The 26642-nt window shown below is 41.0% G+C and overlaps 1 protein-coding gene across 1 annotated transcript in view; it reads right to left on the bottom strand.

Moving 5' to 3' along the window:
• TXNDC5 (thioredoxin domain containing 5) overlaps positions 1 to 18570 on the bottom strand; it is a 36052-nt gene extending 17482 nt beyond the window's left edge. The window contains exons 1-4 of the mRNA XM_070747226.1: positions 18198 to 18570; positions 4926 to 5075; positions 2945 to 3050; positions 1412 to 1508 (exon numbers count right to left, since the gene is read on the bottom strand). Of these exons, the coding sequence (XP_070603327.1) occupies positions 1412 to 1508; positions 2945 to 3050; positions 4926 to 5075; positions 18198 to 18415 (571 nt within the window). The 5' untranslated portion in view covers positions 18416 to 18570. The remainder of the gene's footprint in view (positions 1 to 1411; positions 1509 to 2944; positions 3051 to 4925; positions 5076 to 18197) is intronic.
• Between the last annotated feature and the right edge of the window lie 8072 nt (positions 18571 to 26642).

The following is a 26642-nucleotide window of genomic DNA, read 5'->3' on the forward strand; positions in this document are numbered from 1 at the left end:
ACTACTCCCCATGCATGCACATGCCACCCTCCATGCCCCGTTTTGGGTCTAGTAGTCCTCCCTGCAGGCAAAAATGGGCCATGGGGAATGCGCTGCGTGTGTCTCCTGCATGCGCCATAGTGAAGCTGAGCTGAGCTGGGCAATGGATCATGTGCCCGCAGAGAGGGCTCTGCATGCCAGCTATGGCACATGTACCATAGGTTTGCCATCACAGTCAAAATGTTACATTGTTTAACATTAACATTTAAGCTCAGAGAGTACCAACAATCCTCATTTATCAAATTTATACAGTGATCATTGATACTGAACAATATTTTTAATGTTTCATTTTAAAGAATATTTAATTTATAGTATCTCATAACTAGTGATGGGCGAACCCTACGGTGTTCGGGTTCGGCAGGTTTGGACGAACTTTATGCAAAATTCGGCCGAACCCGAACGGGGAATCCCTCCCACGAAGAGATTCCGGGGGCGGAGCTTTGACGTCACCGGCAGGTTGCTAAGGATGCCAAGGTGATCACTTCCTGTATTCAACTACATCGGGGTGGGTTCTAACTTAGCTTGCCACCAGTTAGCTTCTTCCCATGCTAAGTGGCCAAATGTGTAATTTGTGCACGCATACAGGGCCGAAAATGTGAAAAAAATTTCAAAAGAAAAGTTAAAAACAAGACAGCGATGTATGCGCAGTGCTAGAAGCTTGGAAGAAAAATTCAGTAAAAAATTCCCTCAAAATTATTATTATTTATTATTATTATTATTTATCAGATTTGTATGCCACCCTTCTCCAAAGACTCAGGGCAGCTCACAGGATACAATGTAAACAAACGAACAAACAAAAATATTGCAGTGTCCATGGGCCAGCACTGACAGAACCGGTTCCGTGACGTCACCAATGGTTTGCTACCAGTTCTATAGAACCGGGAAGAATCCACCTCTGAACTACATATCTGATCCATATTTATGTTATATTTGTGGGTCTGTTATTGATCCTAAATATTATATTACAACCTCCACTAGGAGTCTTGAAAGTGGTGATCTTATCAACCTCAGCTTTGATATATTTTCAATTCAACAGACAAACTAGTCAACAAATTAAAGGTACACCTGTGGGATCAACATTAGACCAACAATCAAGAAGTAAACAATACCACAATCAAGGAACTGTCAAACAAACTAACCAACAGTGAACGACCCAACCAAGGAATCTCCAAGACCACTCCCACTAGGGCAATCCACTAGAACATAAACTAAGAGGGAACCCTATTATTTACTAGCACTCATAATGTTACCTAGTTTATATAATGAAATATCTGCAAGAAAACAACCAAGCTCAAGGACCCAAGAACCCTTCATTTCAACCCCGAGCCACAAATATCCTTAATTTTATCAGTCAATCAATCAATAAAATTACCTTTGATTACATGTTGCTTGAAATTAGCTGCTGTGAGCTCATAAAGACCATGCTTTGTGTCAGGTGCTTTTGATGTCTTCGAATTAGGCTCTTCCTCCTTATAATTAGCAACAAGAAAACATAGAAAACACCATGCTTAAATTTCAAAAAGATACCAATTACAGGTAGCCCTAGATTTACAATAGTTGTTTAAACAACTATTCAAAGTTACAAAGGACTAAAAAAAAAAGCACTTATGTCCATCCTTGAAATATCCGACCTTACAACTGCTGCCTTCTGCCCCCAGTCATATAGTCACATTTTGGACACTTGGCAACCAGTTCAGATTTACAACTGGATGCAGATGCCACACTCTCATAATCATGGTTTGCAACTTATTTTGTCACTTTGACCATTTGGAATAAAGAATTTGCTTAAAAATCATATAATTCACTTAACAATTATTGTAAGAATAGTTGTAAAATCCACATCCAATCACACCCTGCCTTGACTTACAAGCACAATTCCAAGTTCTGTTGTGGCTGTAGGTCAAAGACTACCTGTCATTATATTGGTGTGTACATAATAAAACTATAATTTACCATGTGAACAATAAATATTATAATTTGTGTATGTGTGTGTGGATGTCTGGTTTGTTTGAGTGTGTGTGTGTTTGAGAGAGAGAGAGAGGGGAGAGAAGAAAAAGAAAAGAGAGAAAATATCTCCCTAACAAAAACACAAAACTTTGGCATGATTATAAATGAAGATATCCTCTTTCTTTACAGCATTTTTTTCACAAATGGATGTCCTGGAACCACATCACCCAAAATTCCGTCCAACTCAGACAAGCATAGCAATAGAATAGAATAGAATGGAATGGAATGGAATAGAATATAATTCTTTATTGGCCAAATGTGATGGGACACACAAGAAATTTGTCTTTAGTGCATATGCTATCAGTGTACTATAAGGAGTGAGAATGGGGACATCCTGAAGTTAAAATCCAGAAATTACCATATTCCAAGAAAAATAACAACAACAACAAAAAAAGACTGACAGCAGAAGCAGGTCCTCTGGAAAGTGCTCTTCTTGCATAAATAAAAGTAAATTGTCTTTGGTCCAATAAAGAAAACAATGGGCCATGTTTTATTTATGTAAATTCCTAAATGCCCTCCTCCTATTGTCATGAAGACATCAAATCCTGTGTCACCAGAAATATATACAGTACTCGTAAATAATTGAACACCTCCCCCCCCCCAATTGGTGGTGGGAAATGTATGTTTAGTCGGGTGATGGGACACATGCACAGAGCACTGTTGTATGTTGTTTGTATTGTGTTATGTATGTGCAAAAACAAACAACAACAAAAAAAGAGTTCACCAGAAATTTAGCCAAACAAATTTTTCTTGCAATATTCTTCTCACATGTCCTTAACGATAAGATTTCTGAGCTCATAAAATTATGTTTCAGAAATGTACACACTATTCTATTGGCATCCTTTAATAGTTCAACTACATACTGTCTCTTGAATAACAACTGTTTCTGATTACTTACATCATATCCCTCTTTTAATTTCTTCAACATCCAGTTCTCTAGTAATTCTGGTTCTCTAGCTCCCTGATATTTTGCATCTTCTTGGTGTCGTCTCAGTAATTTTAGACTGCAAATTTAAGAAAACAATAAGCAATATAGTTCTGGAGACCTCACCTACAAAAAGATATTGACAAAATTGAACGGGTCCAAAGACGGGCTACAAGAATGGTGGAAGGTCTTAAGCATAAAACGTATCAGGAAAGACTTAATGAACTCAATCTGTATAGTCTGGAGGACAGAAGGAAAAGGGGGGACATGATCGAAACATTTAAATATATTAAAGGGTTAAATAAGGTCCAGGAGGGAAGTGTTTTTAAAAGGAAAGTGAACACAAGAACAAGGGGACACAATCTGAAGTTAGTTGGGGGAAAGATCAAAAGCAACATGAGAAAATATTATTTTACTGAAAGAGTAGTAGATCCTTGGAACAAACTTCCAGCAGACGTGGTAGATAAATCCACAGTAACTGAATTTAAACATGCCTGGGATAAACATATATCCATCCTAAGATAAAATACCGAAAATAGTATAAGGGCAGACTAGATGGACCAGGAGGTCTTTTTCTGCCGTCAGACTTCTATGTTTCTATAGGCTCATAGTCATTTAAACTTGAAACATTTTTAAAAACAACCATCATGTCATATTGGATCCTTAACAACATTCCACACAATGGTTTATTAATATTAATTCTAACATTTCCGTTAATTTCAATAGCATAACCATAGACTTTCCAAATATAAACTACCATTGTTCTGTAGATTTTCAAAAGCTCTTTTAAAGCAAAGACAAAAGCCAAGTTAACTCCCATGAACACTCTATCAATAAACTTTATTTGTCCCTAAAAACAGTATATATCCTTCAGTTCTGAAGATATTAAATGAACCAATTATTCAGATTTTTAGTTTACAGGGGAAATTATGGTTATGATTTTATTAAAGTATCTATATTCCCTTTTTTCCCTTCAAACTTTGGATCCATTATGCATTTTTCCTTAAAGTCTTTATATCTTTCTTAGAAAATGTTAAAAAATGGGAACAGAATGCCTGAAAAAATAAGGCAGAGATAAACCAGATCTGCTCTGGTATTTATTTGGCTTGCAAGGTAGCCAAACTGGAAGTTAAGCTGTTAACTCTCTAGATGAAAACACACTACTGCTACAATTAGTAAATTATATCCCATCACTCATATATTAGTAATTATAAAAATAAGAGATTACTTAAAACAGGCCTCAAGAACTAAGTGTGATCTGTCAATACATGTCAAATTCTTCTATCTGTGGTTTGCTAATAAAGTAGTGGATAATTTACTATAAATGCAAAATGGAGAACACGATGTCACCAAATGCAGTTTGGCCAGGATGAATTCATAAAACTTCTGCAAAAGAGAGGGGATTCTTTTGAAAGGAATATTTCTGCTGACTCTATAGCCCGTGCTAAGAACCTTAGAGCTTTGGAATTACACCCTAAACTTCCTGACTCCCTACTGTTTTATCTTGATTTAGCAACTAATAGTTTCTTAATGTAAGAAAATGGTTAACACTTTTTGTGTTCTAGTCTATTAGGCAATTCATCTACCTTCTGCTAGTTAGAAAACTCTTGTGGCATATTTGCACAGCTGTGCCTACCAGGTAGAAAAACATTTGTTTACAATAGACTGCAAACAGTCAGTAATGAAAATATTGCATGCTCATCTTGTATCACCACACTGCTTTTACTACCATGGGTGAAATAATTAAAGCAATAGATATTAAGAGATTTTTGCACGTACTCTGGTTTTAAAGTTGCATAAGTTATTGCTATTCACATGGTATATTCAAAGCAGGGAAAGGAATTAATACAAATATAGAATGTCATGTATTTACAAAACAAACATTCAGAAGCTCTCTTAAACCCTTAAGAGTTGAAAGAAAATGCATAAAGTATTATATTTTTTTTACACATACGTTGGATATCCCCTGACGCCATATTCAGAACACAATGCTGTATCTACAGTGCAGTCCACTTTTACAACATAGACCTGGGGATTATCCATGTTGTTGTATTTCTTTGCAAGTTTGTTCCAAATTGGCAGGAAATTGTGACATTGCCCACACCTGCAAGTTAAAAAAAAATATTCTGGTGAAAAAGTTGTTAATAATTCTGAATGTAACTATTCTATTTTATTGAGATTAGTGATATTCTACATACAGTATATGTATCTTATATTTTCACTCCCATTCATTGGATTTTACCTAAGATATAGAAAGTAGGTTCTTGCCCAAGTTCATTTTCAGTGTGCTTTCTGAAACTGTTTTTTTTTTATTATTATTATTTGGTTCCTTTGAATTTTGGCAGAATTGTTTTAATATGAGGACAATAAATATTAGTTTTTCTTTTATTGATAATGTTACATTAGTTGATAAATTAGATGTGACAACCCAGTTTATTAGAATAAAAGTGATATTGTTTCTTTTATATCTACTACTGGGATAAATACAATATACATTTTTATAGTACTTTGCATTGATTGAATGTATATACCGGTACATCAAATATATACATCCCCTTGCATCAAATTTGGGCCCGTTGTATTTTATTTTCAGGCAGTTATTGTTTTAACCAACATAGGTCAAGAACCCACAAAATGTTTAAAAGTGTGATTTGCATAGAGACAGATAAGAAAGAATTGGCAGTTCTTTTTCCACTTGCAAAAAACCTCCATATTTTGGGCACCAGTAACAATAGCTATTCTGGTTCAATATGGCATTCCTGTTAAACCAGTGAAAATTTAGGAATAGTTCTGAAATTCTGCAAGTCTGACAGAACTTTAAGAAATACTGAGCCGCATATACTATTAAAGACCACAGGTCCATCACCATTCTTTAAAGCTCCTAGAACTTTATCTTTTTATTTAATAGTTAAATATAATAAATACTGTAGTATGTTATCATGAACTTGCTGTGTTCTTTATAAATTACATAAAACAGGCTTGCCCTTTTTATTTTGAGTCAATCTATGCATTTCATAGTGAACTAACATAAAGAAATAAATCTTATAAATCATGGGGGGGAGGACATGGAGATCAAAAAGAGAGAAAAAAAGATTTCATAACATTAATTATTCTGGAACAGAACTAAAGAATGATAGCAGTAATGAAGACAGAAAATCTTACAAAAACAAACATGGTTGATAAACATGATGCTAATTACTTGAAAGTAAATATAGTCATCACAGTCTTTGATATAAATTTTTAAAAATATAAAATTGAAAAATCAATATTTTAAGAAATGAAGTAGTAGCCATTATTACAATGAAAACTATGAAATATAGTTGGTACAACTTTATCATAGCAAGTCTCACTGAATTTAGTAGGATGTACTCTGGTACAACTCTATTGAAGAATAGCATTAGTATTTCACAGAATTACAACACTGGAAAGATCCACTTTCTCTATTGATTTCTGCTAAATTTACTTTTTCACATTTCTCTAAGGCAGTGTTTTCCAACCTTGGCAACTTGAAGATATTTGGACTTCAACTCCCGGAATTCCCCAGCCAGCAAATGCTGGCTGGGGAATTCTGGGAGTTGAAGTCCAGATATCTTCAAGTTGCCAAGGTTGGGAAACACTGCTCTAAGGAATATTTTGAAGGGATGTGACCACATAGAGCCCGGGTGGCGCAGCAGGTTGAGTGCAGTACTGCAGGCCACTGAAGCTGACTGCTCGTTCTGCAGGTCAGCGGTTCAAACCTCATCACCGGCTCAAGGTTGACTCAGCCTTCCATCCTTCCGAGGTGGGTAAAATGAGGACCCAGATTGTGGGACAATATGCTGGCTCTGTTAAAAAGTGCTATTGCTAACATGTTGTAAGCTGCCCTGAGTCTAAAGAGAAGGGTGGCATAAAAATTGAATAAATAAATCGAATAAAATAAATATATAAGACATCAGAAGACCTCATCTTATCTTCCTCAAGGACCCCAGATTGTTGTGAGCTTTCATTTCTTCTCATTGGAACTTTCTGTATTTATGCTTATGCTTATAGTATGTTTTCCCCATCCCCACCTCATCTTTTTAAAAAGAAACACTGGCCAATGTTGAGAGCTTCTATTCCACGAATGATCTCTTATAATTCTGCTTATCAAAAATTGAAGTTTAATAAAATCTACCTTCTAAAAAGTCTAGGCTGTATGCTTGAGTATATCCAGGTTTAGATGAAATCAGGAATTCTAGCATGACTTATTTTCTCCTCAGATACTTTATACCAGTGTTTCCCAACCTTGGCAACTTGGAGATATCTGGACTTCAACTCCCAGAATTCCCCAGCCAGCATTTGCTGGCTGGGGAATTTTGGGAGTTGAAGTCCAAATATCTTCAAGTTGCAAAAGTTGGGAAACACTGCTTTCTACATCACTAGCCAAGACTTCTTTACTGATTACAAGCAAATTACAAAGAAACAAAAACTCTGTTGTTGTACCTTCTTCACAAGCATGAAAGAGAAAATTGTCCACAGAAGATATCAAAATCCCCTAAAGTGTTTGCAAACATTACTTTCAAAAAGGAACTGGGAAGATTAAATCCTCCCATTACATTACAAAGTGTCGCATTTGTTTGAAAAAAACAGTTTTAATAGCAACCAAGTTACAGATTCAAAGCCAAACTTCACGTTTAATACAAAATGGCTGGGATTTCACATGGGAAAAAGTAAAATTTGGCAGAGCAAGGTATAAAGCAATAATATACTGTCTTCATTCAGTGGAAGCAATTTCTATTGGTAAAATTGCAGGGGAGACAATGGTTCCACTTCCACTACGACCTGCCATGAGTTCCAAAATCTGCCATAAAGAGGCCTCCCAATTTTCACAGTAGATTTTGAAGTCATGGAGAAGGGGTTGCAGGAGGTACAAAAGCAAAGGAAAGTTTTGCTGTTTGCGCAAAATGGAATATAGCCTCTAGGGCAGTGGTCCCCAACCTTTTTTCCACCAGGGACCAGTTTCAGCAAGACAATTTTTCTATGGCCCAGTGGGGGCGGAAAGGGGGTTTAGCTTATCGTTCCATTGTCTCCCCCCCCCCTTTTTTAATTTTGCGGGGGAGTTGAGGTGACAGAGGGAGGAAGGGTAGGAGGGGGCGGTTTCCTGTCTCTTTCCCCTCCTGTTCACTCGGGACCGCCGTTTGCCTTTCAGCAGTTCCAGAGGACACCCCCCCCCGTTCCGGCTGGGATTGCAGCAAGGAATCCCAGAACAGGGGGAGGTGCCTCCATGGACACAGTCACCTTCCTTTGCGATCGCTGCCTGCTTGGAGCGCCCACCAGTGCCAGGTCTGGTAATTTTCTTGCAGCAAGGAATCCTTCCAAAAGAAAATTACCAGAGCTGGTGGTGGGGGTTTCATGGTCACACACACACCCCTGGCTTCGCTCCCACCCATGACCCCGGGAATAGGGTGGGGGAGCCTAGCAAAAAAAGAGCTGCACAATGCCAAAGCCTTTTCGTTTGAGCTGCAGGCAGAGCGAGGGCTTTGCAAGGGCTTCGCAAGGAGGAAATAGACCACTTTTGACGAGAGAAGAAAGACAGGAAAGGAAGAAAGCAAGCAAGCAAAGGTTTTCTCAGCCCGAGGCAAATGGCGGTCCCAAGTGTACGTGAGGGGAAGGAGACAGGAAACAGCTTGGCACTCGCCGGCTCCACAGCAGCTGCTGACTCCGCGGACTGGTGCAACATGCCTTGCGGCCCGGTACTGGTCCGCGGACCGGCGGTTGGGGACCCCTGCTCTAGGGCAGCAATTTCTCCTTTGTAGGAATACGCATCATGCAATTACAATTAAATGCACACATACACACTTGCCCTGGTCTTTACTGATTGCTGATTTGTACCCCATGACAATCATAAAGTGTTATACCTCATGATTCTTGACAAATGTACCTTTTCTTTTATTTACACTGAAAGCATATGCACCAAAGACAAATTCCTTGCATGTCCAATCACACTTGGCCAATGAAGAATTCTATTCTATTCTATTCTACCCTATCCCTCATTCTATTTTACCCTATCCCCATTTCCTCATTTTATTGATATGGAAATTTTATCATGTCCTGAACAGACTATTATTATTATTATTATTATTATTATTATTATTAATTGGATCTGTATGCTGCCCCTCTCCGCAGACGCGGGGCGGCTAAAAACAATAATAAAAACAGCATGTAACAATCCAATTAATAAAACAACTAAAAACCTTATTATAAAAACCAAACATACACACAAACATACTATGCATAACTTGTAATGGCCTAGGGGGAAGGAATATCTTAACTCCCCCATGCCTGGCGATAAAGGTAGGTCTTGAGTAATTTGCAAAAGACAAGGAGGGTGGGGGCCATTCTAATCTCTGGGGGGGGAGTTGATTCCAGAGGGCCGGGGCTGCCACAGAGAAGGCTCTTCCACTGGGGCCCGCCAAACGACGGGACCCAGAGAAGGCCAACTCTGTGGGACCTTATCGGCCGCTGGAATTTGTGCGGTAGAAGGCGGTTCCGGATGTATTCCGGATGTATTTCTTTGATAGAAGCTAAAAATGGTTTCGATTTACACATCCCAAGCTTTGAATTATTTGAGTCACCATTCTCATTTCCCCAAAGACATTGTTGATTTTTAGATTGCACTATGACTATAGAGTCATCAGCGCTGAGAACCAAGCAGAAATACGAACAAATCAAATGTATACATGCCATTCCTGTACCATTATAACTTATTATTGCAAAGTGTAGATCTCACAGAGCTGCCCTTGTCATTAGAATGACTTTTCTCAAGAAGGAAACTTAGGATGCTATTTTAAGAGTAGCAATTAGACGGTTATGGGAAAGGCTGTCACTGAAATGTTATGTCGCATATGCCAAAATTCTTTAGACCAGGATTTGAATTCCCATTTGTGTCTGTATCAATGACATTACAAATAAATATTTCTAGAGCCATTTCTATCCATTTTCCTATCTCAGCTATGAAACCCTAACAAAATGGCAAACAGAATGCCAGGCATGGGGGATTTGAGACATCTTTCCCCCAGGCTTATTATAATTTATGTTTGGTATGTATGTGCTGTTTGGTTTTTAATTATGATAGGGTTTTTAGTTTTTTAATATTAGATTTGTGCCATTATAATATTGTTTTTATCGTTGTTGTGAGCCGCCCCGAGTCTTCGGAGAGGGGCGGCATACAAATCTAATAAATTATTATTAATTATTATTATTATTAGAAAACTGTGTTTTTAGGGATTCTTGTGGGTGTTATCAATACTTTTCAAAATAAAATTGTAGCCACCCAGTTAATAAGCTTGTATTAACTTAGAGCAACCAGCGATGATAGAACATAAATTTGTAAACTGGATAATCCTATAAGCAAAAAGTTTCAATTTTTTCCCCTCCATCCCAAACTTTCTATGTCCTTCTGTGTTTCTCACTTCTGAAATCCAGTATTATGAGGGAAATATTGTGAGGGTTGTACTCCCACCCCCGCCAAAAAAAAAAAATCCACAAAAATCTGTGGTTCAAATCTCAATCTCTTATCCAGGGTTTTTATAAGGGAGTTTCTATAAAGTTTGCACCCCTATAAATTGTAATGATTGCCAATAGCAATATCTGTAGCTCTGGTTGAACTGTGTGGAGGGGCGAGTGCCCTTGGTCCTCGCTGGGCCTGGTTATTTGCTTGCATTTTGTTACCTAACTAGGTAATATCATCAGTACAAGCCGATCAATTCATTCAGTCTGTTCTACTTTCATTTTTTCAATTTATGCCTTCAGTATTTTGCAGGTCCCGGAAATCATCAAGAAAATATCCTTTTAGACTCTTATTTTTCCACCATTTAGAGAAATATTTCAGTTGACAAACTGATATTATTTCAACATAGTTGGTTTCCCCCCTTATTTTAGTGTGGCCTGACTCACTTCCAAACTAATAAATACTGTGCTACTCAAATAGCATTATTTATATACTATTGACTCTTTCCTTCCCAAGTTTCTTTTGTTCACCTCAGAGCAATTTTGGATAAAGCAGAGCTCACATTATGGTTACCCATAATGTCCCCAAAGCCCCATTCACAAATATTTACCAGGTGCCTTAATAAACTGCATCTCCATGTCACCTATTTCCCCAGCAGCCCTTGGAAATAAAAACAAGCAAATGACCAGTGTGCTCTGAGTCACGTCTGTTGACTCCACCTACAAACAGGAGGCAAAGCTGAAAAATATGGTCGATTCTGTCTATGGACCACGTAGTCTGTTTTGTTTCCCTTAGAAGTCAGAAAAAGCAGCCAAGGTTAGCCAAGGTCAAACTGATGAATTTAGGACTGGCTGCACACATTAGTCAGTAAGACTTTCCACCTGTTTTTTGCATCTTTAAATTAACTTTGAAGTGGAAACATAAGAGAATATCTGCGGAGAGGGGCGGCATACAAATCCAATAAATAAATAATAATAATATCATATAAAATCCATTTAAGTGAACAAAATAATTCAGAACTTGTAAACAATTCTCATTAAGCAGGTTATAAAAATCAATTATGGCTACTGGAAATCGGATCCTAGAAAACCTGCTACCTAGATAACATTTAAATTATGATCGCAGTTCTGTATACTGTATATTGCATTGTCATTCTTGCTGAGACAAAATCTAAGAAGAGATATGAACACACAATTAGTTGAGGGTCCTTGATGCTAAACTTGCTTTTTTTTCTTGTCGATGTTTCGTTACCCTAACTAGGTAACAGTAGGTCTTCGGAGAGGGGCGGCATACAAATCTAATAAACTATAACTATAACCATCAGTGCTAGTAGGGAGTGCTTTTTGCTGACAGTTTACATTCTGGTGTCTAACCCTAACCCTAGCCCTGTCTAGATGGTCTTAAGAGATTCTTTGGTTGGGCTGTTTACTGATGGCTCTTTGGCAGTTTCTTGGTTGGTGTACTGTTTACTTTATTTGATTAGATTACTAGAGTTGGAAGGCACCTTGTAGGTCATCTAGTCCAATCCGCCCACCCCGGCTCAAGCACGAGTCCCCTACACCAGGGGTAGGCAAAGTTGGCTCTTCTACTTCAACTCCTAGAATTCCTGAGCCAATCATGCTAGCTCAGGAATTCGGGGAGTTGAAGTCCATATGTCATAGAAGAGCCAACTTTGCCTATCCCTGCCCCACACCATTTTAGACAAATGGCAGTCCAATGTCATCTTCAAAGTCTCAAGCCTTGGAGCTCTCACAACCTCCGCAGGAAAGCTGTTCCACTGGTTGATTGCTCTCATTGTCAGAAAGTTTCTCCTTATTTCCAGATTGAATCTCTCCTTGGTCAGTTTCCATCCATTGTTCCTTGTTTGACCTTCTGGTGCCTTGGAACAGTGTTTCCCAACCTTGGCAACTTGAAGATATTTGGACTTCAACTCCCAGAATTCCCCAGCCAGTGAATGCTGGCTGGGGAATTCTGTGAGTTGAAGTCCAGATATCTTCAAGTTGCCAAGGTTGGGAAACACTGCCTTAGAAAACTGACTGACCACCTCCTCACTGTGGGAGCCCCTAAAGTATTGGAACACTGCTATCATGTCTCCCCTGGGCCTTCTCTTCACCAGACTGGCCATGCCCAGTTCTTGCAATCTCTCTTTTTATGTTATAGTCTCCAGTCCCCTAATCATCCTGGTTGCTCTCCTCTGCATTTTCTCTAGAGTTCCAATGTCTTTTTTGTAGTGCGGTGACCAAAACTGGATGCAGTACTCTAGATATGGCCTAACTAAGGCTTTATAGAGTGGTATTAGTATCTCCTTTGCCTAGATTGTATCCCTCTATCAATTAAGATTCTTGGTCTGAAATTAACCTTGGAGTTGATCGGTGATGATTACTGATGGAGAAGTGCTGGAGTCTTTTTGTTTTCCTTTGCCTGGTTGATTGTCTTTTTTGCATAGTTTACAGATGTTGTTAATATCTATGTGTCTATTGATGGCTTGTCAGAGTGCCAGGCTTCTAGAAATTCCCTGGCATTTTTAGACTTGGCCTAGTCTAAGATTGTCATTTTCCCAATTGAAACTAGAGTTAAATTTGTCTATGTTTTGAAATTAAAGAATTTTCGTCATGTCTTCTGACTGCCAGTTGGTGTTCATGGATGCATTCTTCAAGTCTTCTGCCAGTTTGTCTTACATAGTGGTTGTTGCAGTTCTTACACTGTTTGTTGTAGATGACTCATTTTTTTCTCCTGGGGTTGCTGGGTCTTTTGATTTACTTAGCATGTTTTGAAGGACTTTAGTTCTCCTTTATTGGTACATAATTAGTTGTCTGTCCTTATTGGAAAAGTTACAACTGTCTTCAGAGAAACTAGCAACTAACTGTTGCATGGAGATACAATAGTTCAGGGCTTCTCAAGCAACTAAACATCCATTTTGGTTATAATTCCTCATAAGTAATTCTGCATATTGATCTAGAAATAAAGTTCTACTGAATACCAACTCAGATTTAAGGCAGAGACTTGGGGCAGAAAGCCTTATAGTCACGTGTACTGAAACTTAGGCATTACTCATGAAAACAGGTTCTAGATTTTAGGGACTGGGGTGAGAGAGATTTAACTTTTCAGGGAATACATCCATTACTGTTGTGAGCCGCCCCGAGTCTTCGGAGAGGGGCGGCTTATTATTATTATTATTATTATTATTATTATTATTTTTGTAGTGCGGTGACCAAAACTGGATGCAGTACTCTAGATATGGCCTACACCGCACTACAATAATAATAATAATAATTATTATTATTATTATTGTTGCTATTATTATTATTATTATTATTATTATTATTATTATTATTATTATTATTAAAAAGTTATCTGCAGCAAAGAGCACTATCCCCTATTCGAAGTAATGGAAAAGAATATTAAGGGTAATTCTTGTAATTATTTATTCAGCAATTAGTCCCAGTTATGATGATGCCTGAACAAGGGAGATTATGACCATTCCAGTTCTGGAAAAAGCAATCATTTATTGAGCAATTAGTCCAAGTTACGATGATGTCAAAATAGGGGAGATTATGACCATTCCTCATAATTATGGCCATTGCAGTATCTTGGTGGTCATCTAATTGCGATCCACATACTTGGCAACCATCCTGCAATGAGCAGAGGTGGCACAGTGGGTAGAGTGCAGGACTGCAGGCCACTAAAGCTAACTGCTAGATCCGCAAGTCAGCGGTTCAAATCTCATCACCGGCTCTAGGATGAATCAGCCTTCCATCCTTCTAAGGTGGGTAAAATGAGGACCCGAATTGTGGGGGCATTATGCTGGCCCTGTTAAAAAGTGCTATTGCTAACATGTTGTAAGCCGCCCTGAGTCTAAGGAGAAGGAAGGCATTAAAAAAAATAGAATAAATAAATAAATAACCAATTCTGGAGGTTTTTTTGGGAAAACCTTTACAATTTATGCATGGTATGTTTGTTTGTAGGTATGATTGGTTTTAAAATAAGGGTTTTTTAGTTGTTATAGTATTGGATTTACATGCTGTTTTTATTATTGTTGTTAGCCGCCCCGAGTCTACGGAGAGGGGCGGCATACAAATCAAATAAATAAATAAATATAAATAAATAAATAAATATAAATAAATAAATAAATAAATAAATAAATAAATAAATAAATAATAAATTACAACAAGTCTCAATATCCCATAGTCACGTTATCATCATTTGTGACATTCACTGCCAGCTTCCCTCAAGCAAAATCAATGGGGAAACAGGCAGGAGGCCACATATGACAATCACATGACCATGAGATGCTGCATTTACATAAGAGTTGCCTGACCATGGCAACTGAGACTACCACCACTCTCTTGTAAGTCAGCACAATCATGTGAAGTTGTGCTTTATGACTGGGTCACTTAGCAACAGAGCTGGCGGTTTCAATTACTATAATTAAGTAAGAGCCTGCAAGATAAACCAACACTTAATCATTTCAGTATTCTGTTCTCAAAACGGCCAAGCAAATGTCTACAAATATGGTTATGGTTTCCAGAAATTGTACCATCAGGCATTTCATACTCAGCATAACACGCAGTAATCATTATTAGTAGATTTTGGTCTAATCCACTTCAAGAGGTTTGTGGTGATCATTGTATTTTATGGCAAGATACTATAAAACGTTTTGTGCAAAGGAACTCTTTATGCATATTTTATTTCTACAAAAATTATACTCAATATTGTAGCCTTTTTTTCTCATAGAATAGCTATTGCCAATCACTTTGTCCAATGTTTCTTGCATTTTTGCAGCTCTGTATCATTTCTGAGTGTGAGCAGAACTGAATAAGGTTCTTCCAGTTTTACTTTGGAGAACTTTCCAAATAACGTTCATCAATATAAATCTGCCTACTTCACAACAGTCACACCCTGAGTCAAAGCTTTCATCATGCCATTTGGCACCATCAACCTCAGGTGAAACATATTTACACTTGTGTATGCTTACTTGTTTAGGTCTAAGCTCCAGCATTACCTGCCCCATATAGACTATCCCACACTTAGGTCATCAGTAGGACATTTGTGTGGTCCTGCCAAGAGTGTTTAACATCAATCTGCATACAGTTAAGCCCAAGTTATTGAGTTGAAATAAGTCCCATCTTTACTACAGTCTAGGATGGAAATCAACATTCATGATTTCAGCTCTAAGAATGCCATAATTTAACTTTGGGATGAAGAGACCTTGAGTTCTAGTCCTGCCTTATACAATCAACCAGGTGGGTGACTTTTGCCAATCATTTTCTCTTCAGCCTTAGAAATAAGACAATGGAAAAAAACTTGCTAAGAAAACTGCAGGACCTAATCCAGGCAGTTGCCATGAGCCAAAAACTGACTTAAGGAGTGTGCATACATGGATACACAAACACCATTACCATCATTACTTTGCCCTGGGGTATTTGTGTGTGTGTGTGTTGTTCTATGAATATCAATCGGCAGCGCTAGACACTTAACTTATACCTCCTTGTGGCCAATAAGGGCCAACAGAGTTGACCTTCTCCAGGTCCCGTCACCAAACAATGCTGGTTGGCAGGGTTACAGAGAATGGTCTTCTCTGTGGTGGCTCCGATGCTCTGGAACCAACTGCCCCCGGAGATCTGCATTATCCCCACCCTAGTGGTCTTCGGGAAAGCTGTTAAGACCTAGTTTTTCCAGCAGGCGTGGGGCCATTAAGTTATCATCTTGATTCGACCACGAATGACTGAGAATATGCATGGATTTTTTAAAAATGTATTTGTATATTGTTTTTAACTATTATTATTGTAAGCGGTATTTCTACATTTGCTTTTTTACTGTTGCTATTATTGTAAACCGCCCAGAATCCAATTGGAGTTGGGAGGCATATAATTTTTTACAAATAAACAAACAAATAAATAAATAAGCTTTGCCAGTTCAGCACCTATTTGCCTTTGGAAACTGACGTTGCTATTTTAAAGTAGCTTTCGCAATCCTGGCTGTCTCTGCTTCACCTGTTTAAAAGCTGCTGAGCTTTCTATGCCATCTGCAGAAGGCGTGGGTTGACAACGCTCGGTTCAGCTTTGCGAGAGCTAATATTGCACACGTACAAGGGACAAGGTAAATGCAGCCATAGATGCCACCTGAAATTGACAAACCGCTTCTCGGATGGATTTCCTTCGTTGCATCCTTCCTTTTCTCCTGGGCCCCCCTACCCCACCCATCCATACAGCAACCCACATCCACATTTCTCTCCCAAGGGGACGGGAGAGAAGCTTGCAAACAAGGCAAGGTCAGAAAAAAGGGCTTCTGCGATTGCAAACATCACAAGCACCCCCTAAAACCCCTTTAAAATAATTTAATAATAACAATTTATTAGATTTGTATGCCACCCCTCTCCGAGGACTCGGGGCATACAAATTTAAAATGTTTATGTACCCAATGGGAATACTTTGTGCATGTTTCTCCAGTTTTCAACCCTTCACGCCAAACGACCCTGGACGAAGGTGCATAAGTGCACCTGCGTGCCTACTGGTCCTCTATCCTAATGTTTCTCTCTTACTAGTATATACTATTATTATACATATCTATATACTATCTATACACACTGCTCAAAAAAATAAAGGGAACACTTAAACAACACATCCTAGATCTGAATGAATGAAATATTCTCAATGAATACTTTGTTACATACAAAATTGAATGTGCACAACAGCATGTAAAATCGGTTGTCAATCAGTGTTGCTTCCTAAGTGGATGGTTTGATTTCACAGAAGTTTGATTTGCTTAGAGTTATATTGTGTTGTTTAAATGTTCCCTTTATTTTTTTTGAGCAGTGTATATACTATCTCTACGAAAACAAATATATCTTATTAGTATATACTTACTAGTTTAGATAGTGGTATATAAACATTGTTATATCTTTGTATACTACCAATATGTGAGTGAGTGAATAAATCAATAAATTAGTATATACTTACTAGTTTATATAGTAGTATATAAACAATGTTAGATCTTTGTATACTACCAATATGTGAGTGAGTGAATAAATAAATAAGTATATACAGTACTTACTAGGTAATATAGTAGTATATAAACATTGTTATATCTTTGTATACTACCAATATGTGAGTGAGTGAGTGAGTGAGTGAGTGAGTGAGTGAATAAATCAATAAATAAATTAGTATATACTTACTAGTTTATATAGTAGTATATAAACATTCTTATATCTTTGTATACTACCAATATGTGAGTGAGTGAGTGAGTGAGTGAGTGAGTGAGTGAATAAATCAATAAATAAATTAGTATATACTTACTAGTTTATATAGTAGTACTGTATATAAACATTGTTATATCTTTGTATACTACCAATGAATGAGTGACTGACTGACTGACTGACTAACTAACTAAATATCCGCTTAATGCCTTTTGGGAGAAAGACAGTGACTTGAGCACACTAAGCTCTTGTGCCAAGGAGAGATTTAAAGGATTTGTTTGCGTGGAAAGAAACTCTCAGCAAATCCTAGTAAGGTCTGAAGCGGGGGGAGGGGAATGGGCGGGCACAGGATTTGGGGGGAAAGCTGATCCAGGCGGGGCGCGGAGGGAAAAGTGAGGCCCCCCTCTTCCTCCCGTCTCGGATTTGCCCGGGGGCTCCTTTCCCAAACCCGCCCTCACCGGCTCCTCTTCCTCCAGCTGCCCCTGTAGCGATAGCCGGGAAGAGGAGCGCGGCGTGCCCTTTCCTCCCTGGTACAGGCCGCCGCCGCCGCCGCCGCTGCTCACCACGGGGCGAAGAACATGACGAAGTGCGGTGCGCTCTCGACGCCATGGCGCAGCATCTGGGCGTTGTAGAGGTGCTGGCTGATGGGATCTTCTTCGTCCTCCTCCTCCTCCATCTGCCCCGACCACGCGGAAGCCCCGCGCAAGGCGAGGCAGACGAGCAGCAGCAGGAGGCAGGCGGCGGGGGAAGAGGAGGCGCCGGGGCAGAGAGCCGACACCATGACGGCGCGCTGGCTTTTACAAAAGGGCTCAGTCAGGGAGTAAGAAAGAAAGAAAGAAAAAGACACCGGCCCGGGCAACGTCGCCCCGTCTTCCGCCCGCCCCGTCCTCCCCTCCAGCGCCAGCTCCCGCCCTTAGCCCGCCTCGACGGAGAGTCAAAGGGCGAGCAGGGGTGTGGCTGGAAAGAAAGGGCCGGCCAAGACGAGGAGGCGAGTCTCGGCTTGCTCTTTCTCCCCGCCGTGGCCGAAGAGGGCTCGGAAGACGAAGCGCGCCTCGTTATGTTTTTCAAGAACCGGGGAGGGGGCTCCGGAGTTTTAGGTCGGATAGGAAGTTACCACACAAAGTCACAATGGGCACAAGCCTCCCCAAATACGCGGGGTCGGGTCGCAGTCTCCGCCTGCACAAACCCGGTTTCTTTCTTCCGAGAGCCAAGATTTTGAAGTGCTTTAATTCATTGCCGAGAAGTCTGGGCGAGAGTGCCTGTCTAATTCCATTACTTGTAGCTTTGTAATAAAGGAGTTGGGTTATGTGCCATGTGAAAGAGAACATAGTATTTATTTGCGTGGCGTTGTCTCAGAAGGAGACAGAACAAATCCACAAGGATGATGATTTTATTCACAAAAACAGTAAACAAGATAGATATGCTAGATTTCGTATCACAAGTTGAACACTTCCCAAACATATTGGATTGTGTGATGTGTTGTTGTTATTATCATCATCATCATCATCCTTGTGGAGCAAATGAGATTTATATGCTGGATTTTGTATCACAATATCACAAATCAAACATTTCCCAAGTGTCTAGGACTGTGTGATGTATTTTTGTATGATGCATATGATATTGTTGTTATTGCAAAAAATAGTAATATACAGCAAATGAGATTTATATGCTGGATTTCAGACCACAACATCACAAGTCAAACATTTCCCAAACGTCTAGAACTATTAGTTGTATTTTTGTATGATGCGTATCATGATATTATTATTATTATTATTATTATTATTATTATTATTATTATTATTCACAAAAACAGGTATTAGATGCTGGGAAGTGTTCAACCTGTGATATTGTGATACAAAATCCAGCATATAAATCTTGTTTACTGTCTATTACTGTTTTTGGTTTATTATTATTATTATTATTATTATTATTATTATTATTATTATTATTATTATTATTTGAATTTTGGGGCCTGGAAAAGAACTTACAAATGAATTTATGTATTAGTATCCCCAGATGAGCAGAAGAATCCATTTTTGCAGCTGCTTCTGGAAATCCTAACAGGGTGGTTGAATCACAGAGATTCTACAAAATCCTCCTTTCCATAAAAATTCATTGGGTGAACTTGGGCCATTGATTCCACTCTTCAAAACCTATCGCAAAAGAGTTTGGAGCAATGGTGAAATCCATTATTATTTTTTACTACTGGTTCTCTGGGTGTGGCAGGGGAAGGATAGTGCAAAATCTCCATTCCCACCCCACTCCAGGGAGAAGGATATTGGAAAATCTCCATTCCCTCCCCACTCTGGAGCCAGCCAGAGATGGTATTTGCCGGTTCTCCAAATTACTCAAAATTTTCAACTACTGGTTCACTGAACTACTCAAAGTTTCCGCTACCGGTTCTCCAGAAACTGCTGGATTTCACCCCTGGTTTGGAGAATCAATTGTAGAGAGAATTATCATCTTGCCTGCCTGCAGTTCTCAAGATACGTATATTATGAATAAATTAACAAATCCATGGAGCCTGAGTATAAGATTGCATGTCACCTAAGCTTATAGTATAATCAGATTCAGTTTTGAGCACATTTGCATAGGATTGTGCAAAGTATGCTGAAGTTTCATTAATTGCTTTGAGTAAATTATTAACGCAATGGTTAATTGCTCAAAATAGACCACCCCCTCATTAAAAGTGTATAAACCTGAAGTTGTCAAGCAGGTATCATTAAGAAATCTGGGGGAGTACTCTTTTTTCCTGTTGCCCAGCATTTAATTATGGCATTTAAAATATGCTGCCTATGATTGAAGAGATGGTATATATCAGAGCTTGCATTTGTGGAAGCTAGCCTGTTCGTGCCCAAGCAGCTAGCCTGTTCGTGCCCAAGCAGCAAACCAGTCCACCAACCCAACCAGCCAGCCAGCCACAGACCAGTAGAAATGGACTTGAAGTCTTCAATGAAACACAGCAGCAGTAGGAAATTGTGGAAAAATATATTTACTTCTATACTGTATACTACTACTGCTGTCTACTATAAATACAATAAACTAGTGTCTTACTAGTACCTTGCTACAGCTATCTTAGTTCAATAACTCACAGAAACCAACTTTTACAGCGTTACAGGGCCCACCAGAATTTGGGAAACAGGCCGTTTCCAGCCTCCGGGGGCCAGGGGAAGCTGTTTTCGCCCTCCCCAGGCATTGAATAATGGGTATGGGCACTTGTGCATGCATGACAACACACGCCCACGCTCTTTTGGCACATGATGAAAAAAAGGTTCACCATCACTGGTATATACAGTACATTCAAATTTAATTAATTGATCAAGCTAGTTAAATCTTATGTTTTTACGGTAGTGCTATAGAGTTGCAAGAAAAATATTTTTGCCAGACCTCACTTGAGAGCTATTGGTATGTGTTGAACATGACTAGGGCAATTTGTGGATATTTCCAGTAGTGAGTTGCTACCATTGTGGTAGGCGACTGCACACCGGTAGAGGCCGTCAAACTGCACCACTTGCGCGCGACCGCTCCTGTGGGCAGTCCTAAGGGCGCCGTCATCTCTTCAATTTTTCATATTTTTTGCTTCATGCACAGAAGCAAAATGTGAGGGGACCTGTGTGCATGATTTTGGCAAATTTTTGCTTCTGCGCATTTGCAGAACCAAAAAAGTGCCAAAATCTCATGTGCGCGCACATCGTCTCACAAGATTTCTGTGTGTTTTGGCTTTTGGTATATAAGATGCAATGAGATTTCCACCCTCTTTTAGAGGGGGGGGGGGAGGTGCGTCTTATACTCCGAAAAATACGGTATCTAAATTGATGCTCACCCTTTCATCTTGATGGCAGCAAATCCCAAGTTTATTAACCCAAGTTAATTATGCATTGCATAAATAATTATCCTAAATCTTACAATTAATTTCAGTGAGATTTTTTAAATGTAAACATGTCTGTGAGAAAGACAAATGTCTGTCTATTCACATTGTTCACATGATTTATGAGTTGAAATCTTTGCTTTATGTCTCCTTTTGCTTTTGATTTAAATTCAAAATGCTCAGTTATGGCCTTTCCCTCTTGGGTGGCTCTTCCTAGTCTCTTAACCATTGTGTTTGCTCTTTTCCAGTTGTAGAAGGTTGTTTCCCAGGTGAAGTGTTGATCAAATGCATAAGGAGCCACTTGGGACTAAAACCATCTGCAGATTTCAAGAGAGACTTTTCATAATTATTTCTCTTGGGATGGAGGTGCCTTAAATCCATATTAATATGGAGGTTGACAGCAACCAAACATGGCGTGCTTGAACAAGAGCTCAGCCTAGGAACCTTTGAAGCATATGACTAAAAAAGTGATACCCCTGAGTTCTGATCTGGTGCCACTAAAAAAACAGTCTAATCTTTTCACCACATTTAAAAACTATAAATAAAACTGAAGTGAATTTTATTAAGCTATTCTTTGGATTTCAGTTGAATGGTGCAAGAGGCTTAAAAAAAATCCCCCACAAAGATCTTGCGTAGTTGATCCTATGCAAAAAGAATATAAATTTGGGAAGTATAAACTGAAGAATGAGTTCACATCAGATTTAGTAGTTGCCAAAAATAATAATAATTAATAATAATTTATTAGATTTGTATGCCGCCCCTCTCCGAAGACTCGGGGCGGCTCACAACAAGCGATAAAACAATATTGTACAGGCACAAATCTAATATTAAGAAAAAACTAAAAACCCTATCAATTTAAAAAACCAAACAGCACATACATAACAAACATAAATTATAATAAGCCTGGGGGAAAGGTGTCTCAAATCCCCCATGCCTGGTGGTATAAATGGGTCTTAAGTAGTTTACGAAAGACAAGGAGGGTGGGAGCAGTTCTAATCTCCGGAGGGAGTTGATTCCAGAGGGCCGGGGCCGCCACAGAGAAGGCTCTTTCCCTGGGGCCCGCCAGACGACATTGTTTAGTCGATGGGACCCGGAGAAGGCCAACTCTGTGGGACCTTATCGGCCGCTGGGATTCGTGCGGTAGTAGGCGGTTCCGGGGGTATTCTGGTCCAATGCCATGTAGGGCTTTAAAGGTCATGACCAACACTTTGAATTGTGACCGGAAACTGATCGGCAGCCAATGCAGGCCACGGAGTGTTGTAGAAACGTGGGCGAATCTGGGAAGCCCCACGATGGCTCTCGCAGCTGCGTTCTGCACGATCTGAAGTTTCTGAACACTTTTCAGAGGTAGCCCCATGTAGAGAGCGTTGCAGTAATCGAACCTCGAGGTGATGAGGGCATGAGCGACTGTGAGCAATGACTCCCTGTCCAAATAGGGCCGCAACTGGTGCACCAGGCGAACCTGGGCAAACGCCCTCCTCGCCACAGCCGAAAGATGATGTTCCAATGTCAGCTGTGGGTCGAGGAGGACGCCCAAGTTGCGCACCCTCTCTGAGGGGGTCAGTAGTTCCCCCCCCCAGGGTAATGGACGGACAGATAGAATTGTCCTTGGGAGGCAACACCCACAGCCACTCCGTCTTGTCTGGATTGAGTTTGAGTTTGTTGACACCCATCCAGTCCCCAACAGCCTCCAGGCACCGGCACATCACTTCCACTGCTTCGCTGACTGGACATGGGGTGGAGATGTACAACTGGGTATCATCCGCATATTGATGATACCTCACCCCATGCCCTTGGATGATCTCACACAGCGGTTTCATGTAGATATTAAATAGCAGGGGGGAGAGGACCGACCCCTGAGGCACCCCACAAGGCAGAAACCTAGAGGTCAACCTCTGACCCCCCACTAACACCGACTGCGACCGACCGGAGAGGTAGGAGGAGAACCACTGGAGAACAGTGCCTCCCACTCCCAACCCCTCCAGTCGGCGCAGAAGGATACCATGGTCGATGGTATCGAAAGCCGCTGAGAGGTCAAGAAGCACCAGGACAGAGGACAAGCCCCTGGCCCGGGCCCGCCAGAGATCATCCATCAACGCGACCAAAGCAGTTTCCATGCTGTAACCGGGCCTGAAGCCCGACTGTTGGGGCCCTAGATAATCGGCTTCTTCCAAGGACCACTGGAGTTGGAGCGCCACCACCTTCTCAACAACCTTCCCATAAAGGGAAGGTTGGAGACTGGACGGTAGTTATTAAGCACGGCTGGATCCAGGGAAGGCTTCTTGAGGAGGGGGCGCACAAGTGCCTCCTTATAAGGAGCCGGGAAGGACCCCCTCCCCAAGGAGGCGGTGACAATCTCCTGGACCCAGCTCCGTGTCACCTCTCGACTGGCCGAAACCAACCAAGAGGGACACGGATCCAGTAAGCAGGTGGCAGAACTCACAGCTCCAATGGCCTTGTCCACTTCATCAGGTGTCATCAAGTCAAACTCCTCCCAGACAGATGGACAAAGACGTTTAGCCCCAGTCACCTCGACTGACTCATTGTCAGCCGATACTGCTATGCAATTGGAGTCGAGTTCCGCTCGGATCCGAGCGACTTTATCAGCGAAAAACGAGTTAAATTCCTCAGCACTGCCCTGCAAGGTTTCCCCAACTCCCCCCTGATTTAGAAGGGAGCGGGTCATCCTAAACAGGGCAGCCGGGCGGGATTCCGCTGATGCAATCAAGGCGGCATGGTACGCGCATCCTGCCGCCTTGAGCGCCACTTTGTAAGTCTTAATAAAAGCTCTTACAAGTGTTCGGTCGGATTCGGACTTACTCTTCCTCCATCGCTTCTCTAGACGTCTCTTCTGGCGTTTCAACTCCCGGAGCTCCTCGTTGAACCATGGAGCTCTACGGGGTCTAGTGCCACAGAGAGGTCGCAGTGGCGCAATTCGGTCAAGAGTCTCCGCTGCAGCCTTGTTCCAGGCCTCAGCAAGAGACTCTGCCGAGCTGTGGACGAGCGAATCTGGTAAAACCCCAAGCGCCTTCTGAAAGCCCTCAGGGTCCATCAGGCGTCTGGGGCGGAACCTCCTAATCGGTTCCGCCTTCCTGCGGGGGAGGATTGGAGCCAGGAAGTTGAGCCGCAGTAGAAAATGGTCTGACCATGACAAAGGCAATGCTTCTAAGCCCCTTAGTCTCAGACCACTATTCAATTGCTCCGAGAGGAATACCATGTCGGGTGTGTGTCCACCCTCGTGAGTCGGACCCTGAACTACTTGAGTCAGGTCCATGGCTGTCATGGTGGCCATGAACTCCTGTGCTAATCCTGAGGAACCGCCGAGCGATGGCAGATTGAAGTCCCCCAGGACAATGAGTCCGGGGAACTCCACCGCCAGCCCGGCCACCTCTTTGAGCAGCACAGGCAGGGCTGTTGACACGCAGCTGGGAGGCAGGTACGTGAGTAACAAGCCCACCTGAACCCCTAAGTCCAACTTCACAAGGAGTGACTCACAACCCGAGATCTCAGGAGCAACGAGTCTACGCAGATGGAGGTTCTCCCTGGCTACAATAGCCACTCCTCCCCCCCTTCCCTGGGGTCGAGGCTGGTGCCATATCTGAAACCCGGCTGGACATATTTCCGAGAGAGGCACCCCTCCCTCTGGGCCTAGCCAGGTTTCAGTAATACATGCCAGATCGGCCTCCTCATCCAGGATCAGATCCCGGATGAGGAGAGCTTTATTCACGACCGATCTGGCATTGAGTAGCAGCAGCTTGAGCCCAGGGCCCGGATTACACTCGTCACCAGGGCTCCGGTCTGAGCTCACGGGACCGGAACAAGGGATCGCTATTAAGCAGCGATCTCTTTTTCCTCCAGAACGGCTAGCCCCGTGACTCCCGCCATATCTACCTCTCCCCAGCAGGACCGGGATATTCTGGCCCTCTGGATTTTGTGTTGCTTTATGTCAGTTCCTAGAGCTGAAGAGAACATACAACAAATTTTATTTACCCTGTATTAAATTTCATTTTGAAGTATCTAGACCAGTGATGGCGAACCTTTTTTCCCTTGGGTGCCCAAAGCATGTGTTACTACCATGCCTGAGCGAGTGCCCACACCCATAATCCAATGCCTGGGGAGAGTGAAAATTGCCTCCCCTGCCGCCGCCCCCCAGGCCCTCTGGAAGCCAGAATCAGCCCATTTTTCAACTTCTGGTGGGCCCAGTAGGCCCATTTTTCACACTCCCCAGGCCAAGAAGGCTTCCCTGGAGCCTGGGTTGAGCAAAAATGCCCTCCTCCATCCCTCTGGAGGCCCTCTGAGAGCTGAAAATCAACTGGCCAGTATGCACGTGTGCTGGAGCTAAGCTGGAGCTAAGCTAGGGCAACGGCTCGTGTGCCGGCAGATACGGCTCCACGTGCCAGCTATGGCACCCGTGCCATAGGTTCACCATCACTGATATAGACCTTGGTCCATATTACCGTGTTTCCCCGAAAATGAGACACTTTCTTAATATTTTTTTGAACCCTGAAATAAGCGCTTGGCCTTATTGCCATGTACTCAAAAGCTCGATTGGGCTTATTCTCGGGGTATGTCTTATTTCTCAGGTCTCTTCTGCAATTGAACTATGCTTTGTATATTTAGTGACTGCTATCTAATTTTTTCATAGTGTATTTCTGTCCAAATCATGTTTCCCTTCTGTTTTTATGCAATAATTGTTCATAGGCCCCTGCAAATTTAAGCTGAGGGCCCTTCTTTAACTCCTTTGGTCCAATTCTCCTGTGAGGATGAGTACTGGCTGTGAGAGATGATAGTGTTATTGGGGCCTCTAAAACATCCATCATTGTTACCATTACACAAACGAAGAACATTGAGAACTGTTTTCTGGATTTTCAGGCTTTTAAAAACCTTATATCTTTTCCTTGTCTGTAGCATATTTTTATACTGGTGCTTCAGAATATCTTTTTTTTATTCTATAAACCACTCTCAAAAAATGGGAGCTAGAAAGTTGAATGTATGGTTATTCCTTAATTTATAACCACAATTCCTTAACATACAGCCAAAATTCCACTGCTAAGCGAGGCTGTTAAGTAAGTTGAGCCTGATTTTATCACCATTTTGCCATGTTAGTGAATCACCCTTTTTGCTCGTTTTCTTGGCTGTC

The sequence above is a fragment of the Erythrolamprus reginae genome, chromosome 3, assembly GCF_031021105.1.
Source record: "Erythrolamprus reginae isolate rEryReg1 chromosome 3, rEryReg1.hap1, whole genome shotgun sequence".
NCBI classification, from domain to species: Eukaryota; Metazoa; Chordata; class Lepidosauria; order Squamata; family Dipsadidae; genus Erythrolamprus; species Erythrolamprus reginae.